This window comes from Lepisma saccharinum, chromosome 21 (genome assembly GCF_977018435.1).
Source record: "Lepisma saccharinum chromosome 21, izLepSacc3.1, whole genome shotgun sequence".
Lineage (NCBI taxonomy): Eukaryota > Metazoa > Arthropoda > Insecta > Zygentoma > Lepismatidae > Lepisma > Lepisma saccharinum.
The window spans coordinates 24,929,041-24,950,400 of NC_139249.1; the positions used below are offsets into that span (position 1 = coordinate 24,929,041).

The 21,360-nt window shown below is 37.8% G+C and overlaps 1 protein-coding gene across 4 annotated transcripts in view; it reads right to left on the reverse strand.

Moving 5' to 3' along the window:
• Positions 1-21,360, reverse strand: part of LOC146004394 (piwi-like protein Siwi) — an 86,726-nt gene that overhangs the window by 20,856 nt on the left and 44,510 nt on the right. For all 4 annotated transcript variants that reach the window (XM_083143208.1, XM_083143209.1, XM_083143210.1 and 1 more), the window contains exons 9-13: positions 17,844-17,952; positions 15,964-16,114; positions 13,671-13,812; positions 10,062-10,216; positions 6,029-6,156 (exon numbers count right to left, since the gene is read on the reverse strand). In XM_083143208.1, the coding sequence (XP_082999334.1) occupies positions 6,029-6,156; positions 10,062-10,216; positions 13,671-13,812; positions 15,964-16,114; positions 17,844-17,952 (685 nt within the window). The remainder of the gene's footprint in view (positions 1-6,028; positions 6,157-10,061; positions 10,217-13,670; positions 13,813-15,963; positions 16,115-17,843; positions 17,953-21,360) is intronic.

The following is a 21,360-nucleotide window of genomic DNA, read 5'->3' on the forward strand; positions in this document are numbered from 1 at the left end:
GGAATGTATGAATTTAAATCACTCATCAAAATGTTTTGCCTTAAGGACATACACCAATATGCGCGAGTATTACATGCATGAAGTTCGACAAAGACTCTGATTCAAATGAATATGGTCAACTTACATTGACCTTGCAACCAGCAAATTGCGGTGCGTAAGCAAAATGAAGTTGACAGAATGGGTTTTAGTCCACCCGATCAAAGTTTATATATGCACTCCAATGTGCAACAAAATACCTTGATCCCTTTATACTGGACCACCGAACACAAATTGATCAATGAAATCAATCTCAGATTGAGACATATATGTTCCTTACCCTCAATTGGAATCTTCCACAAGTGTTTGTAATATGGCTACTCAGCATGCCAAGATTCCCGCCAAATCCATCACAAGAGATACACACGAATCATGGCCATGATGTCTCACACGGATGCTAGCATATTCAATATAAAGGATAAAACGTTGTATGGTTCATGTTCCTGCACGTTCGTCTGATTACGATGCAAGAATTAACTGAAGATGTGTACTTACAGATCAGCTGACATCGGGCTGAGAATTCTCACAACTTTAACTTATAATATCCATTTCCACACACGATGGAGAAAAATGTTCTTTGGAATTTACAATGAGCGGTCCTTGATGAATTAATTGAACCAAATGAATCCACCTATCGGTTCATAATAAACACGATTTCCACTGATACTCCTTGCTCGTTTCTTGACGACTGCCATTCCTCCACTTCCATCCCGAACTAAGTCCTTGAACCGTTCCGCCGATCCGATTCCTCAAACAGATTCCATCCATGTCAATTCCATGGCTTCCTGCACAGTCAACGGGTTCTGTGATCCGTTCTTGAAACCAGTTCCTTTTTAACATTTGCATTCTTCCAGTTTTGACGAATCTTTCCCTTTTCTTGCAAACTCGCAAAGTACATTACTAATTGCGATAACGTTTCAATCATACATTATCTCATTTGGAAAATACTATCATTCGTTGTATTTACATTACAATTGTATATTTATATCACTAAATACAATCATTTGGACCAATTTACAATTAGGGTACAGTGATGACATCTATTGTGAAATCTTTATATTAACCAACAGTTCAGTCAGCTGTTTGGCATACAGCTGCCATCTATGAGCAATTACAATCGGCCTTATGTTGCATTTCTAAGTCAAACCAAATACATTACTTCACCTAAAAGCTGCCTATGACAGTTATCGTCATAATAGAAGGTGCCGTAAGTGCAACGTGTTGGTTGTGTCTCGCTAATGCAGTGGCTGGCAAGTGTGGGAGGTGGGTTACTGTGGCCTAGAAGCATTGTGCTCGCACTCTCAGTAGTCAGTGATTGTATGGTCAGTGTAATGTGGCCGCAAAGAGTCGAACGACACAGTTAAGTGGGGTATTCAACACCATGGATTACACTGGGGAACAAAAAAAAGATTTTATTTTGTGGCATAAAGTTTAATAACAGTTTCAGCACACAAAACAGCTGTGATTGCCAATTGTATGATTGGTTCAGTTGAATTGACTCCAGTTATAAAAATAAACACACCATGGAAAATGTAGGAGGTAAAATTACTCTACGCTTTTCTCGGTAATATCAAAATTTGATAATAGCTGAAATTCCCATTAAGAAACTTATTTATTTATTTGTAAATTGTTGCTAGGCAACTTATGAAGCATTGCTAAGCAATATATCGGACACTCAACAAAACTTAAGGAAGAATACCAAAACATAAAAATGGTTTTAGAAAAAAATTGAATATGCTGAACATAAGTGGCTCGTGTGTGTGGATTTCAAGATGGTGAAATTTTTACTAGGACAGCAAAGTGGGTACACAAAATATCCCTGTTTCCTATGTTTGTGGGATAGTCGTGCTAGAGAAAAGCATTGGACGATAAAAGTTTGACCCCCAAAAGAAAATATTAGTGGGAAAAGCTAATATCATTCATGAACCGCTGATAGATAGGGACAAAATCATCCTTCCGCCACTGCATATTAAACTTGGGTTGATAAAACAGTTTGTTAAGGCCTTAGATACAAGTGGTGATTGTTTCAAATATATATGCCACACTTTTCCAGGACTAAGTATTGAAAAATTGAAGGCAGGAATCTTTGATGGACCACCACAGATTCGTACACTTATAAATGATGCCAATTTTACAACTTACATGTCTTACATCGAATCTGAGGCCTGGCTAAGCTTTGTGTCCGTCGTCAAAAACTTTTTGGAAATCACAGAGCAGAAAACTACCGCGATATAGTTGCAAATATGTTGAAAAATTTTGAAAAATTTGGAGCTAATATGAGTGTGAAGATACATTTTCTACATAGCCACATTGACAGATTCCCTGAGAACCTTGGTGATTTTAGTGAAGAACAGGGAGAAAGGTTCCATCAGGGTATAAGAATAATGGAAGAAAGGTAGCAGGGAGGGATCGCCACATGATGGCCGACTACTGTTTGAGCTTACAGAGGGATTGTCCTAAAATTCAATACAGCAGGAAATCGTATAGAAAACGTTTCACATAGTTTGTTACTTCATTGTGTACATATCTTTTAAAATTATTATGATCATAGGCCTATATAAATTTATTTTTATAATAATGATTTTAATCACAAAAAGAAATATTAAATTGTTGTTGGAAGTTCATTTATATGTATGTCTTATGTTTCCGCCATTTTGGTTTAGTTGCATTTATTTCATAAATTAGAGCCAATTCAGGAAATATATTATTATATCATTATTCAGAAGCATGAAATTGACCTAAATTAGCTCTCAAACACTGTGCCGCAATTTCACTGTTCCCCAGTGTTATCTATCTGTAGAAGAAAAGATGAAATGAACCTTGTTTATGGTGAATGCAGAAGGAACATCGACGATGCTGTTACCCTTTATGTGGAACGTTTTCCTGACAGGCTACGATCGCGTTCTTCGTTTGTTCAAGTTGTCAAACAGTTTCGTGCCGAAGGAAGTGTACAACCTATAAAAGGGTTCGTAGAGCAACTACCACTGGAGAGCATATTCAAATTGCAGTCCTAGCCAAGGTGGCTCATAATCCTCAGGCAAGTATGCAAGTAATATCATTGCAGTCAGGAATTTCTCGCAATAGTGTTTGGAGAATATTGAAACGTCACAAATTTCATCCCTATCATGTGTCCATGCATCAGGAACTTCATGGACACAATTTTCACAACCGAGTGGTGTTTTGTGAATGGGCATGCGAACAAATACTAGTCCACCAGCAGTTCTTTCGTAGAGTACTTTTTCCGATGAGTCAACCTTCACAAACCACGGTCAGGTTAATCGTCACAATATGCATTATTGAGTGTGGGAAACCCACATTGGTTGCGTGAAGATGAACGTCAACATCCTTGGTCGGTTAACGTGTGATGTAAAATCATAGGCGACAAACTGATTGGTCCCTATGTTATTAATGGTACTTTGTACGGGCATAAATATCAAACATTTTTGCATGAGGAATTACAGACATTGCTTGATGTAAACCTTGCACTGCGACAGCACATGTGGTTCCAACAAGACGGTTGTCCAGCATAATGCAATAGTAGCACGGGAGTAATTAAACCGCATGTACAATGGTCGTTGGATCGGTAGAGGCGGTCCGGTGCATTGGCCTGTCAGATTGCCAGACCTTACGTCGCCGGATTTCTTTTTGTGGGAATATCTAAAAGAACGTGTTTATCAAGAAGTGTCAACAGCCCATGCAAACATGATCGAACGAATACAAAATGCTGCCGCACATATTGATGCAGATTCACCTCTGAGTTGTGTTTCATCATTTGAACAATGGATCAACAAATGCATTGAAGTTCGAGCACATCATTTCGAGCATTGCAAGGAATAATTGCATCTAGCACCCCGAATTTAGACGACATTTGGATTAGTATGTTTAAAAGATGGGAAATTGGTAAAAATAAAATAGGTTTCCAAGTCACACAGAAGGTCGTCCGCGCATCCCAGGAAATATGAGATTTTGACCCAGAAATGACATAATGGAAAGGGGAGGCGAGATACTGGGAGGGACATAATCCGGTGGCAGGTTTCTACATTCTATAAGGAAGTAACAGCTGTTGACCACACGGCTGTGTGAGGGACTGGAATTTTATAGTTTTAATTGCTTTTAAACCCTTTAGTGGGTTTTTCTTTTAAGTAAGATGGTAAGGAATAAGGTCAATATATTTCAGCAAAGACAAGTTTTATTTACCACTTCAACCTGCACCCTTTTCCTTGTTTGATACAACTTGACGCAGCATGGTGGTGATTCGTGCCTAAGGAAAGCCTGAAGAAGGGGGCGGTAAGAGCCCCCCTCAAACGTCGCATTTTTTGAAGGATGATACTCACTGGTCATAAGTAATTTAAGTTTTTATATATATTTTTTATAATTTTATTGATATAAACATTTTTTAACATTTGCTAAAAGTGAGTAATTCGCACAATGCAAAATTTGAATGAAGATTAGAAACACTGGAAAACTGAGTTTTGCTACGCATATCACTGAATAGTCACATTGACGATTTTAATTTTAGGATGCTACCAAAGTTAGAACTGGAAAGGCAGTAGGATTGTACTATCAGATTCCACAGACAGAATTAGTAACTAGTACTTGAAGAGATTTGCTTTATTCTTGGGTGGCTACAATACAACTCATATACAGGGTGAGTCAGAAATATTGTTACAGGTCTGAAGTAAATTTGGCATCTTACTGTACAATGTAGATTAAAAACTGAAGTTTCAAGCTTAATATACCATTCACCATTTCCCTCTACATTGTACAGTAACACACCAAATTTACTTCAAACCTGTAGTAATATTTCTGACTCACACTGTATATAAAGGAATAGCTAAACCCAGCAACAATTAGGACTATTCACGGTGTTATTGCTTCTGGGCATCAGCTGTGATGCATACTGCCCCTACCAACCCATGTGGATAAGCAAAAATGGACTCTCTTACAGAGGAACAAACATAATACTCTGATAACTACACAAGTGTGTTATCAAAAGCAAAATCTTTATTTAGTGTAATAAACGTAGTTTTTAAAATCAAATTTAGGGTTATATTCACCATTTTAACACCAAAATAAGCTGTGGTAGCTCAGTTGCTATGACATCTGACTACCATTCGAGAGACCCAGGTTCAATCCTCGGCCACCTGTTCAAGTTGCACCTGCACCCAGCCAGCACCCTATAACGTGGGTACCTGGAGGAAACTCTTGGGGGATGGGGGGTAAAGGAAGCCAGGGGCATGAAGCTGATCACATCACCCTTGCCTTCTGCCGTGATCAAGAAAGTGTGGGGCCCTAACTCCACCCCCCTATATGCCTTCAAAGCACGGGGAAGCACTTTCCTTTTTTACTTTTCATTTTAACACCAAACTAAGACTTTATACTCTGCTTGTGATCCAGAAATGTGCCCAGTTTTTGTACCAAAATCTTGAGGTCTTATTTACCATAAATATGAGGCTCCAAAAATGAATAACACTTCAGTACAACAATACAAATTTGATATTTTATAATAAATAAGTACAACTGATATATATTAGGCAATAAATGTTTATAAACCATTTTTAATGTGATGACTGTAAAAGGATATCCGAAAAAAATGACAAACAATTAAATTGATATGTAAGCAACACGCTCACCATATACCAACTGCATCACTCTGGAACATGCATACCAACAAAAGGTTACAGTGGATCATCAATTTTATGTGTTTCTGGGAACCAAGCTAAAACAACTTGAACAGTGGGAAAATGTAAAATCGAGGAAAATTGTGTAACATTTTGCTATGATGGGACCATCAAAATTGAATGTATAATGCAGAAAAATATAAAATCCGGGAATGTAAAATCGTGGTTCCACTGTAATTGTTTGTGTGCTGGGTTAGATTTTATGCACCTGGTTTTACACAGGGCAGAGAAAATATGTTCTATTCAACATGTGGTGCATGAAGTTATTTATGTGAATGAATACAGTCTCCACAACAGAAGTCCATACTTACACTTAGAGGTATCTCAACTGACCATGGAGCACCACCAATTTTACAGTTCATCTGTATAGCCACTTTGGTTGCGATGCTCAACATACCTTTTGCAGAAAGGTTCCTGGCAACTATAACTTGTGTTGGCACTGAAAGAGGGAAAAAAACATCTTTGCGAAATTACATATAAAGACAAAAGTTTCCAATATTCAGCCACTGAAGGAATCTACTAGAGATTCACTTTAAAATATTCCTAATTTCATGTAAGGTTTATTATTTAATGACAAAATCCTTTCTCCCCACAAAGTTGCTGCAAAATAATGAAAATTATGCATTTCATATAATTTCCAAGATATACAAAGTTTGCAAAAGTGTCGTATTGCATTTTTGCAGACACATGCATGATTCCCAAACTCTGGAAGATTATCTATCGACTTGTATCGGCACATGCTAATACACCAGCAGAGGCACTGGCTCAGCCCTAATATAAATATTTGGTACGGTCAATAAATAACCGGATTACGGCCGTGAAAAAGCGAAATAAAGTGACAGAGCGATGAAACCATATGTCTGCGAGACAAGTTCCAGACTGCATCGCTAGGTGGCAACACTGGCAGGGAAGGGAGGTGGTGTATGTGCAATTTGCCTCCAAGGTGCCAGTCAAGTCATTCAGTGAGGTGAGCCATGGCATTCACACTGTCAGTGCTACAAAGGAGGCTCGGCAATACGTGATACAGTTTTTGACGGCAGAAGGCAACACACCAGGGAACATTTACGAGCGTATGACTGATGTGTATGGTGGTGAGTGCATGTCCCGAACATAAGTGTATGAGTGGGCGGGTCTGTTTCGATTGATTGATTGATTTGGTGTTTTAAGTCCACTTTATACACAGTAAGGCTAATAGAGACTGGACCTACAGTTTAAAATGGAATCCGAACCAATTGTGCCTCCATCAGGAATCGAACCTGGGACCCCTTGATTACAAGGCGGTGATGCTACCACTGCGCCATCGGGGAGGCCCTAGGGGTCGGTTTCGAGCAGGACACACAACAGTGTTTGGCACGTAGTGGGCGCCCTAAATGTGCCATTACGGATGACTCCATTTCTGCTGTTGATGACCTCATACTGGAATGTCAGGGGATTAGTCTGAACCAGATTGCAACCGAACTTTGCATTAGTCATGGTAAAGCATACCCTTAAATACTGGAAGGTGTGTGCAGCGTGGGTGCCAAAGACACTCACAGAGGAGCAAAAGGCTACAAGGATGGGGAAGAGTCTCACACATCTTCTGCGGTACTCGACAGAGGGCGAGGGTTTCCTGGAGCGCATTGTGGCAATGGACAAGATCTTGCTCAGCCGGTACACGCCGAAGAGTAAACGCGACAGCAAGGAGTGGAAACACATCTCATCCCCACGACCCAAGAAAAGCAGACAAGTCGACTTTGTTCACAAGGTGCTGTTCATGTTTTTCTTTGATCATCGTGGTCCATTTCCCGGTCGCTTCCTCCGGCAGGGTGAGGAAATGAACGCTGCTCTGTACTCTTGACATCTTGCGAAACAAGGTGAACCTGCATTCAGGTGCAAGCGGCGTGGCTTCTTGTCACGAGGTGTCATCCTACTGCAAGACAATGCACGTCCCCACGTTGCTGGACACACTATGGACATCATCGCACAAATTAGTTGGTAACACTCACATCATTCCCCCTACAGCCCTGACCTATCCCCAAGTGACTTTCATGTGTTTAGTCCACTGAAAGGCGCTCTATGTGGAATCCCCTTTGCCTCAGATGCCCAACTGCAGGAGGCAGTCTTCCATTGGTGATCACAACAGCCAAAGGACTTCTGGAACAGGGGTATCAAAAATGTGGTGAAGTGGTGAGATGCCTGCCTCAACAACGCAGGGGAGTATGCCGACCTGTATTAAAAGTTAAGTCCGTACAACATTCATTCACATTATTTATTGACCGTACCAAATACAATGTTCCTCGTGTAGTATACTTTAATACAGTCTTGATGTTTCAATGCTTCAAATGTGCATGAGCTACATTGATTATACATTTAAACAAAATACAGGGGAAACCCAATTTTCTGTTCCCACATAGATATTCTCATTAAATATGTTCGGCCATCCAGGTCGCAGTAAAAGGCCATGTTAAGTAATAGAATGTTCACCTCAATACTTGCCGTAACTCCAGTTTCCAGATTTCATAAAATTTGCCAGAAACCAGTGTGGTTGGCCATATGACTCCTCCATTCTACTCTTCCCTGCTTTTACAGCAGTCTCATCTCATTCACCACCTAACCTTGAACTTCCAGCAGGTTGACCCTTTCTGGATGAGCTACGGGCACAGCTGTCATTCACTATAAAATTCCATGGTGAATGAATGACAGCCTATAATCTCATCGTATCTCTTATGCACAAGTGTTGTAACCCCCTCTTTCAAATTTCAACTGCTAGATGTTGAATTTTCTTTGATTCTGAATATTACTTGTACTTATGTGGAATAAAGTTTTGCTTTTGTTCATACTCTTGAGAATAGCATTTAATAATTTATATCTGGACTCGGAAATTGTAATGTCAGGTGAGTGAAGAGTATGGCAATATTTTCTGAATGAGGGGAATAGTCAAATTTAGTACACATCAAAATGCCATACAAGAATGTACATTAGCATATATTTATCTAGTTTCCCTTCTTTACAAAGGGGGGGGGGGGGGGGCTGGTAACCTGGCAGAATAAAAATTGTGCAGTATATGCAGGGTAAAAGTGGGTGGGGTCTGATAAGGCTACAGCATCTCTCGAAATTTTCAAATGAAAGCATGAAAGAACTCTGGACAAAACAACTCAAATGTCAACTCACCTTAAACTAACCCCTATCTATCATTTTTGTCTTTGAACACAGCTCCACTTTTACAATTCCAGCTCGTGTGTCCAGTCTCATGTCACTTGCCAATATCCGCTTCTAACAGCAACTGTTCATCCAACATAAAGGAGAAAAACTGCTTTGTTATGAATGTGTGCACTCTCAAAGGCTGCTTTGCTTTGACATTACAAAATACAAACACAACACGAAACCAGGGATTAAAAGTGCAAGTCTTGTGCCGACTTCTGATAATCAAAATTGTAAATTGAGGATAAGAATAGAATAAACAGCTTGAACACTAAACGCAATTACTTTATTACACTTAACACCAGTTGCATTTCCTTCTTGTACTGCTCTGAATGGTTCAACAGCTGCTGAAAGGATAAAAAATTAGTGTGTCACCAGTTTTAGATTATACAGTGCATTCAAAAAGTCCCCACACTAACACTTCTAAAAAAAGCTACTGGACGAGTTGGCAAGCCTGTCAGGAGGAATTGGTATGACCTTGAAGAACGAGTTTATGTTATATTAGAGCAGTGCCGCTGTTACAGCCCTCGGTGCGAGACGTACAATCAAGTTTGTCAAGAATGCCTTTTAAGCACATCGCCCACTGAGACGAGGAGAAACGCGGCAACAAAAAGCAACAGATCAGTTGTCTGCTTCTATTGAAATCAAATGGTGTAACACCCACTACAGGGAAACATGTGCAACCAAAGCACAGAATTTCTGTGCCAGAATTCTGCAGGTTATCTTAAAGGTATCGGCCATTGAGATGCCGGAAACATGCCAGTTGCGTGCTGTTGCCACATTGCTCCACGTCTCAGTAGGCGTTAATCTTTAGGCACACAGCGAATCGCTATGTTGGAAGCATATTTTGAGTATGTCACATGAAAGATGTGTGGAGAAATGGAGAAGTATATTTCCCGATGATCTGGCACCAGGTAAAAGCCGCAACGGATGATTGTCTCAAATGGTTTGCCATCTTGTTAGTGTGTTATCAACCTCAGAGATTGCAGTATTACTCACATTTAGTTTCCAATTATTATTATTATTATTTTTTTGTGCATTTCAAGATATAGTTAACAAATGCATGTATTCATTACGTTGACAAGTTCAGTAAATTATATGCAAAAAATTCTCCAACTTTGAGTGTGGGGACTTTTCGAATGCTCTATATAAAAGTGAACTTACCAGCATGTTTGAGGCAGCACGTTCTCTTGATATCACTATACCGATCAGAGCCATTGTTGGAGACAACACACAAGATCATTCTAGGGTTCTTTGCACTGATTACATTCTCCAAATTATTTGTGTATGTGTGTCTTCTATCGTCAGGTATATTGTGGCTGGAATAAAATTGGAAGTGAACGTGATTAGGCATTCCTTTCTTTAACAAAGGATCTGAATATTTTTTTATGGTTAAATCCATGCTGAGTGAAAAATATTTTAATCGTCTATTCATTTGAGTGACAATGTCTCCATTCACAAATGGCTGTGTATGTAAGGTCTTCCCTGTATACTGTACTGGGCCATGAGAGCACATAGGGTTTCCCCATACCAAATCAGAGGCTGGATTATTCCCAGAGCTACTTGTGCAATTTGAACTGTCGCACACAATATATACTGGTGGATCATATGTGTAAAGATAATTGTAGACTGTTGTTATCTAAATGCTATTACAATTTAAGGAAGAAATGTCAGAAAAACTACTAAATTAACCTTTATCAGACGGTAGCCTCTCCTGCCTGTAAACCTCTACACACAGGAGGTTTCCAGGAGTAAATTTTTCAATCTACAGTCATCATCATCCTTCGAAGTTTCCTGCCTCTGGTTGGGTTGGCATAGAAGTGAAGTGTCTCCATTTTTTCCTGGTCTTCCCCCACTCCTCTCTTTCCACGGTGTTCCAATATTATCCCCTTCTCCTAACACTCTCTGCTATCTTCTCTTTTCACAGACTTCTTGGTTTCCCCCTTGGCCTTATTCCCACTCATTGTGCATTGTAAGCTCTTACTGGTAGTCTTTCTGCATACATGTAGTCATGTACAAAAAATAGCACAACTTGCCATAGAAAGGCGAGATTCATTTAGTTTTTTTTCTCGATGACAAACCATCCACGGGAGGTGAAATTTATACATTTTACCCCGTGCCCCACCCCCCTAAAAATAAAAAAAATAAAATTTTACACAAAAATTAATCTTCCTCGGGTCACTATCAACACTGCAATGAACTAAAGTGAATGAGAAAATATCACATATGTAGCAATATCACCTTACAATTGTGTGAAGCTGTGTTGAAAATGGTTAATAAATTGCAGAGGGGGAAAAGTAATAGACGCACTATATAAAAGAAAGTCAATATGGCCATTTTATGGAACAGATTTCCAAAAATTGGTCTGCCCTTGGACTACATGCACAAATTTTGCAGAAACGAACAACAACAAAGTATCCTTCAATACCACTGAACAGTCTTTCCTCTTTTTTGGGAAGAAAGAAAAACATGTGGTTAATTCTTTTAAAAAGTCCGTAATGTCTGGAAACTTTTGAACACAAGCCTACTATTTCAAAAAGCATTTATTTCAAATTGAAATAATAACAGTAATATTTTGTGATTTGAATATGTCATACTCTCATATGTGTACAAATGAACAAAACAGATAAACAAAAATATCACATGTAGTTTTGGAGACATGATGTGGGGTCATTCCAAGTCAAATCAGCAAGGTTCTCAACCTTACAGTTTTAGATTCATTTGAAATTTGGCATACTGAAAGGGCCACTTGAGGTAGGAAAATATGCAGCTTTGCAGATCCATATCTTTTGTATTTTCGAAATTACAGTGTTGCAAACTGTGCGATTTTGACCACATTGTCCAACATCTCGTTAACTTTGAATTGCAATATTTCGGCAACCAGGCCACCTATAGAAGTTATTCGGGTGGCGTTGGAAAGGTCTTCAAGGGCTCTTGCACGTGAGATATAGCATGTCTATGTCAGGGTAAAAAATAACAATTGAAGTGGTGTAAAGAAAAATTTCGTGGCCACTTTCTCAAAAATGGGTCTTAATTTTTTCAAAAAATTACGTCATACATACACTATTACTCAATAAGTATACAAAATCTAAAAATGGGACGCCAATGGGAACCGGAGTTATGTTAGATTTAGGTTAGGTTAGGGTAGGGTATGGATGATGGATGATAACAGATTTTGATACATAAATTCCTAATACTCAAAAGTAAAAGTCTAACAGAAATCAAATACAATATTGTTTGAATTAATGTACATGAATATGATTAAATTCCTGTTTATTAGAAATACAGGGTGACTCAAAAGTCCAGTTCCAAAGGCAACTCCGTTATTAGTGCACATAGCGAAAAATGAAAAGAGGGTAAAGTTGGTGGAAGTAGGTGAATTTCAATCTAAAGTGCTCGAATTTTCAACGTAACATGCACCGTTCAGAATGTACACTGGTACGGTCCTAATTGGTAACCAAAAATGTCACATGCTTGGCCCGGAATATTGTATGGCATTGGAATAAATCTACAGTAAAGGGCAACTTAACATTGGTTGACTGATTGATTTGGTGTTTTAAGTCCACTTTAAGCACAGTGAGGCTAATTGGGACTGGACCTATAGTTTAAATGGGATCCGAAAGAATATGTGCCTTTAACTGGGGACTCGTTGATTACAAGACTAGGATGCTACTACTGCACCATCAGGAAGGTCCCGGGTAACTTAAGAATTGATGACTATAATTAAAGGCAATGAAAACAAGTAAAAAACGTGAACACGTAACAAGGATTCCCCCTACAGAGCACTAGAAAGGCTAAACCAGTAGCATACATGGATTTCATTAAGGGGGAGGGGGTTACTTCTAAAACTTTTTTATCCAAATTCACATTACCAGTATTTTATTATAGTTTAATTACTACTACTAATACTACTGCTCAGGTACGTATCCAAGGGGGGTTAGGCAGCTCGAGCCCCCCTCGAATGTTTTCGGTTTACACTAGATAAAATGAGGTATTTGGTATCTTTGATGTGGAATAAAATAATGTGACGATAATTTATGGAGATAAATAATTATCAAGGCAAGACCGAGAATATTCTATAACCTTGTTATTGTTAATAGTGTGTATCCAAAGCAGGGATCAGGAGGCTCAAGCCCCCCCCAAATGTTTCACTTTACACTAGATAGATTATGTTTTTGGCTTCTTGAATAATATGACTATAATTTAAGGAGAACATATTGGGAGACGAAACATTAGATGTGTTGGGAATGGAAGGGTTTTCATTGTGTCGCAGTGAATATATTGGGAGAAATATTACATGTGTTGGGAACGGAAGGATTTTCACTGTGCATTGTCACTTCTATAGGTGCCCTGGTTGCCGAAATATTGCAATTCAAAGTTAACAAGATGTTGGAAAAAATGGTCAAATTGCACAGTTTCCAACACTGTAATTTTGGAAATACAAAAGATATGGATCTGCAAAGTTGCAATTTTCCTACCTCATGTATCCCTTTTAGTTTGCCAAATTTCAAATGAATCACATTTCAAATGAATCACAATATGTGAGGTTGAAAAATGCCAGTTCACTTGTTGATTTCAAATGGAATGCCCCTGTGCTTAATTGCTGCCACGTAGTGATGGTTGATATATTGCCCATCCATGGAAGGTTAAAAATTTGATGAGTAATAATTTGCCATAAGAAAACTACAAATCACAATTCAATCTCTCAAAATCCAGATATTTCCCCATCACAGTATGTATGAATGTTTGTGTAATATATTTGTAAATACTTACTAGTGAGGCTGAGCCATGACAAATGACATTCCAGCTGCTGCTTTGATCAAATTGTTCACGAAACTCTGAGTTTCCCGCGTGAACCGAGCTGGGAAGATGACAACCCACTCTTTTAGCACTCCAATTGCCAACATTGGATTTTCTGCAATGAGAGGAAAAGTTTAGTTACGTTTCATATCATAATGCACACTTTATGCACAATCATATGATCAATTTTCATAAACATTATTTGTGTGGCATTTCTCTTACATTTAGCAACATTCCATTGGGTATAGAAATAGAAACTAACCGCATATTTTAACCAATTTTTTGTACTTCACTCCTGAAAAGAAAAAAAAGTACTAAAACTAAGTAGGCTCCCTTCTGTACAAAAGTGGAACATTCGAGAAACTTTTTATTTTTTTGAAGTTCACTTTATGCACAGAAGCTAATAAGGACTGGGCCTACAGTTTAAAGTGGGATTCGAACCACTATGTGTCTCCACTGAGTATTGAACCCAGGACACACTGATTACAAGGTAACATTACCACTATGCCAGATGGAAGAGTTTGAAGCAGACTGGCTCGGTGGGAGTAGGAAAATATCAACAGTGTATAGCAGTCTGAATGGATAGCTCATATCATAAAAGGCATCACAGTTACAAGCAACAACTATTATTGCTTTAGAGGCCTTTTCATGATTGATTGAGTTGGTGTTTCAAGTCCACTTTATGCACAGTAAGGCTAATTGGGACTGGTAAACCTACGATTTAAAGTGGGATCCGAACCATTGTGGGATCCGAACCTGGTGACAAAAAATTGAACTATTTTTTTTTCTTTATCGCCTTCCTCTTCCCATGGTCTGCATAGTGGATTCACCAAATTTCAGAGTTCTACGATGCCTCAAACAGGCTACAGAGGGCTCTTGAGTTGGGTAACTTTAATTCTGGCCACCCGGTATTTACTATTAAGTTGTACCTGGTATTTTCTTATAAAAATAAATAACCTACCTGCCAGGTCAACCAGCATATTGGGCAGGATCATGTAAACAGTTGGTGGTTGGGTATGAGACCTTTGTGTAAATTAAAACTAGTAGTAAATATACGAGGGAAATAAATGTTGTAAAAACGAAGAATGTTGTAATATCCCTCACTATTAGGACTATTAAAATCTGTAATAATAAAAAGTACTCACTTTCATATGCCATAAGGTTGTTATCCTATATCTTACCAAATTCACTGGCTTCCTCGGGGATAAATTATGATTCAGGGGCACCTACATACTGCACTTTACAGTACTACAACCATTTTAATCATCATATTGATACCCATTTTTACATTTTTGATGTTGCAATCTCCAACATGCAAGTGCTCCTGTTTTAAGATCCGTGAATAATCCAAATGCAATTAGTGAAATACAGAACAACCACCTTATGATATGCCAGTTCGAATACCCTTTACTATATTACGATGATTGCACAAGGCATGAACCAATGAATATTACTCTCCTTATATATAAAAACAGCTAGCAGAGAAAACCACAATTTACAGGGTAACAAAAAGATAATTACATCCAGTTGATGAAACGTGTGATTATACATCACTTTTCACTTTATGCAAGTGTGCCAGAAATAAACTTCATGGTAAATGCATACACAGGATGTCTACCACAATAACAAATCCAAAATTCTTGACTTTTCCATGGCCTTTTCTTCATTTTTTTAAACCTTTATTTGTGCATTCCCTACTTAGGTAAAGTTGGAATTAGCAACTAAGAAAATAAATATTTATTTAATGAAAAACCCCTATCAAAAAGCCAGTTAAGATGAAAAACTGAAGCTGTATTTAACAAGAGAATAGACTTGCCTTATCTATTAACGCATCTTGGACTGCATTTGGCAGACTAGCAAAGCTCTGGCATCTGGACTTGCAGCCAGTATAATATTATGTCGGGTCCATGTTGGTTTTGTAACGAAATGTCCCCACATCCATCTTAACACCATTCATCCCGATCTTCACAATTAGCCAAAGGGGCAGAAAAGAAGTAAAATAAACTAAATCAATCAGTCAGCCATTGTGGTAATGAAAATTCTTGACCACACGTATAATTTCTTGACTTTTTATTGACTTCTTGACCTACTTGTTAATTTCTTTGTTTTTCATGACTGACACTGATACACCCTGATACAAGAATTTCACTTACAGAATATCAGAACTGGGCACTTTCAGATGGAGAGGTTATTTCTAGAAAGGGAACTGATTGCACCGATTTCATAAATTGGTACAAGAAATGCATCAGCATCAGAAAGAACTTACTCCGCAATTCACGTGTCCAATCGGCATCAGGTCCTGCAGGGTACTTCAATTTTTCGCCCTGAAGTATGCTCTCTTGCTGCAAAATCCGACCAGGGAAATGGACAAGGTCTTTGCTCAGCTGCATGTTCCATTCAGTCATGTCCTGCCGAACCTGCGTACGAAATTACAAATTTACAATGTCACATCTCACCCTGTGAGAAAGACAATTTTATGATCTCTATTAGCTAAAAAAGGCATACTGGATCTGGAACCAAATTTTCTGCATAAATCTTATTTAACCTCTACTACACTGGTTCCCAAAGTGTGCACCATGGCACTCTGGTGCTGACTTATAGGGGCACCACGAAATGTTCTGAAATTTTCACTGAAATTACACTTATCCAAATATGTGCTTATTTAGTATTTTTTACAAATAAAACTTTTCTGAATTTGAAATGTGTGTTAATTTTTTAACTTAAGGCAAAGCAACGTAAGTACATTAACTGAGCATTGACAGTGTTAGACAGGCTTATATTCTGACTTTGGCGCAGCGAAAAAATTTTGAAACACTCAGGGTGCCGTGAAACTAAAAAGTTTGGGAACCACTGCTCAAGTATATATGTAGAACTCTGTGGTTATGTACAGGGCATACACAAAGGAATGGTGCAGTTTCAAAAGTTAATTAAAAAAATATTTCTCATGTTATGTGGGCACAACATACACCGTCAAAGTTTGTCATGTGTTAATTACAATCCTTCAATGTGTGCACCCTGGGTAACACAACACATATCCACACGGTAATCAAACTGCTGTAATGGCCTGGGGTACATGTGTTATCCAATCACGAAGTTCATTGTTGGACATGGGCAATGGTGATACATAAACACTGCCTTTAATGACACCCCCAAGAATGAAATCACATAGTGTAAGATCCAGCGAACTGGGTGGCAATGGAGAATGTTGTCTCCATTTGTAACACGTCTGATCTAGTGCGTTGGTAGAACAACATTGAGAAGCACTCGTACCTTCCTGTGAAAATGGGAGGGAGGTGGGTTGAGGGTGCTCCATTAAGATGTAGAATGTAATCGTCATAATTGGTATTTGGTCGGGGCACCCTGCTTGTACTGGTCACTGACTTGGGGGAGTTACACTGAAATGCCTCACATGGTCTTTCAATGTTGTCATTAGACAGGCGAGGTTGGCCAGAACTCTTGCCTTTATACAAGCATCCAGTTTCCAGAAACTGCTAATACCACCTGGTACGTTGTTCTCGTGTTGTGCATCTTCTTTAAACCATGTACTAAACTCATGCCGCACTGAAATCACAGATCTGGAAACCTCAAAACGGAGCACACAGAAAGCCTTCTCCTGCTGCGATGCCATCATGGAAAATGACCCCGCAGCCTTGCAGTAAGCATGAGGAGCAAACTACTGGTAGTGCATGAAAAACATGGACAGTTGCCGATGCTGACAGTGTATGTTGTACCCGTGTAACGTGAGAAATATTTTTTTTATAAACTTTTGAAACCGCACCATTCTTTTGAGAGCCAAGGACTGCCAAGTAGCTATTCTTCAACGACTCGTGGCTGATGCTTTCAAGACCACAAAACACTACTTCTTTTCACGTAGCTCCCCAATTATTCTCATAACTGAATTTTGGGGACTCCCATTAGGAATCGAACCTAGGACTGCTTGCATCTAACATGAGATTATCCATGTGGTTACAGTGGACACAGACGTAGCTAATTACGTACTGAGTAATAACAACTGGCCAGCGAACTTTGCATATATTAATCTTTATGTCATAACTTGAGGAAGTTACGACAAACTTAAACAAACTGTTGCCAAAGGACTAAAAACAACATTTAATTAAGAATCCACAAATAAACAACAGAACTTACTTCTGGTGTAGCAGAAAGGCGTTGGTTGAACTGCAACAATTTCTCTATCCTAGTCACAGGATCAACACGTGTATGAGCAGATAATCCTCTCATCAGATGAATATTACTCCTGCACAAAATAATGACATGCAAAAACATTACTCTTTGTTGTTGTATTGTACTTCAGTCGTTTTGTATAATCCTTTCCTTTCTACAAAACTATCTAGTAAATGAGTGAAAATACTGTGCAACAAAAGATTTACAATATAACCAAAATTGGCTATTAACCCATTAGTACATGGCATCCAATAAATTGTACGCTAAAATGTGGCGGATTATTTGAGAACAAATTCTTTCTAACTCTCTAGTTATTCTAATAATATCTGGACATGAATACAAATTGGGTACTTCAAAATTATGTAACATTCTCCACTCACCTGTCTCCTCATCCCTTTTAGGTCCAAAGATTTTCCTAAGGATCTTATTTTCAAATACTCTCAATTTATGTTCCTCTTTCAATGTAAGGGACCAAGTTTCACACCCATATAATACTACAGGCAAAATTACTGTTTTGTATATTTTAACTTTTAGTTTCTTAGATATTAAACGAGAAGACAAAAGTTTATGAACAGTAAAGTAACATGCATTTCCTGAATTGAGCCTACTTTTTATTTCCTCTTTAATATAATTTTCATTTGTTAATATTACTCCTAAGTATTTGAATTTGGAAACTGGTTCAAACGAGTTGTTATCAATAATTAGATTTTGATTATTACCTAACACTTGGTTTTGGCCTGTAAGCATATATTTAGTTTTCTCTTTGTTAACTTCCAAACCTATCTCTTTAGCAGTTTTGAAAAATATTTTAGCATTATTCTTAATTGTATTTATATCATCCCCTAATAAGTCTACGTCATCTGCATATGCTAACAACTGAGTCACACCATTTAATTTTAGTCCCTCGTTAGTTTCTTTTACCTTCCTAACAGCATATTCTAAGGCAAAATTAAAGAGCAATGGAGATAATGCATCTCCTTGTTTTAACCCATCATGAATAGTAAATTTGTCAGACACATTAATACACACACGAATTTTACTTTCTGTTTCACTGGTGCATACTTTTATCTACTAACAAGCTTCTTAGGTATTCCAAACTCGACTAATATATTATATAATGTATGTCTTTTGACCGAATCATATGCTTTTTTGAAATCAATGAATAGCTGATGGACATTTTGATTATATTCCCACTTTTTTTCAAGTGTCTGTCTAATGTGAAAAATCTGATCTGTAGTTGATCTGTTACGTTTAAATCCACATTGATAATCACCTATAATTTCATTAGCATATGGGGTTAGTCTTGTTAAAAGAATGTTAGATAATATTTTATATGTTGTTGAGAGTAGAGAAATTCCACGGTAATTATTGCAGTTCATTTTATCACCTTTTTTAAACACTGGAACAATTATGGATTATTTCTACTGTTGAGGGATTTCTTCTTTATTCCATATTAAACAAATTAATTTATGAATTTGACATATTAACAAATTTCCACCATATTTAATTAACTCAGCTGGTATTAAATCAATGCCAGGTGCTTTGTTATTCTTTAACCTTTTAATAGCATCTTTAACTTCAGTCAAGTTAGGTTCTGGAACTAAAGGTTCTGCTGTGTACTTCATTTACTTCTGATTTATCTCCTACATGAACATTTAAAAGGTCATTAAAGTAGTTCTTCCATCTATTTAGAATATCGCTTGGGTCAGCTAGAAAATCACCGTCTTTATCTTTTATCAAGTTTACTTTAGGTTGCCACCCCTTTCTAAACTCATTTACACCTTTATATAAATCTCGGATATTTTTATTTTTGCTGTTTGTTTCAATTTCGTTAATTTTGCTTTTCAAGTAATCTCTTTTTTTACTTCTAAACGCGCGGTTAACTTCTCGCTTTATTCTATTATAATTGTTTAGATTTGTATCATCAGAGTTATTTAACCACCTAAGTCTAGCCTGATTTCTTATTTCTATTAGATTATGACATTCATTATCAAACCATGGCTTACTTTTTCTTAGTTTATGGTATTCTATACTTTCTTTAGCTGCTGATTCTTTTGCATTACGTATATGCTCCCAATTTTCATTTACATCTGTTTCATATATATTTTCATCATCATTTAAATCCTGCAAAACATCAAATCCATTTGACAGTTTAATTTGGTAATCTTTCTTAATTCTTTCATCAGCAAATTTTCCTGTATTAAATATTATAACGTTTAGATTATGTTGCTTATGATTTATCACTGCGAGTCTTTCTCTTAATTTAGTAATTACTAAATAATGGTCACTGGCACAGTTACCACCTCTATGTGTACGAACATCAATTATACTAGTATGCCTTCTCTTATCAATGAGAATATGATCTATCTGATTATGAGTTTTACCATCTGGAGAAGACATGCATACACTTGGAACATAATGCTAAGACCCAAAGGAATATATTTTCACACTTGTTCTGGCAACTGTGTTGCACGTCACGTAGGAAGAAGAAATTGAGAAAAATTAATTTGGGCAGTTTCACTATTTCATGCACCGGGTAAGTAAAACTTTAATATCATTGTTGGGTAAATTTCTTATATCCTGAAAACAGCTGAAATTTGCTAGTTTATTTAATTTCAATCTTCGTACTTAAGTATTCTGCATTGAGAAACATTGTTGAAGGTGGCATTTTGCTTATTTCACGGAAATAAGCTCCATTTGCGACATACCGAGTAAGTTTTCTTAGTTTCTTTTTGCCTTCAGTAACACTCTAAATGGCGGTCACAGTTGCACTACCGTACTAGTTTCCACCACACTTCACCTAAAAATACCTACATAGCCCCACAAACCATTGACGCAAAGCCCCACGAACCATTCATACATAGCCCCACGAACCATTTCCTGTAAGGTTAGGTTAGGTTGGGTCACGTTTAGGTTAGAATAGTTAAAAATTGGTTTAGAAAAAAAATGCATAGCCCCACACACCATGCTTGCATAGCCCCACGAACCATTGACACATAGCCCCACCCACCATTGACACATAGCCCCACAAACCATTGACACATAGCCCCACAAACCATTTGCAGAAACGTACCTTCTTCAGTTACAAAAACACGTGCTTGGAAACACTGACCGGCATTGACCGTGATTACGTCATCACACACAGGCAACATCCGGCTGGAAGGAAATGGATGCAACACCTTTCATGCATCGGTCACACATTTATATCGAAAAATAGATGATTACCGGCAAAATTCAATGAACGATGCGAGAAAACACTTCGCCGAACTTCCACAACTACGAGGGTCACTATTTATATTTTGAGCCTAACAATGAAAAAACAGCAATTTGGCATTGAAAACTGCTTTATTGTTTTTCGAAGTATTCTCCTTTATGGTCAATACACTTTTGCTTTCGTTCGAACCATTTGTCAAAGCAGTTTTTCCAATCTTCTTGAGACACCTCCATAATATGGTTTTTGAACGCATCAACGGCATCTTCC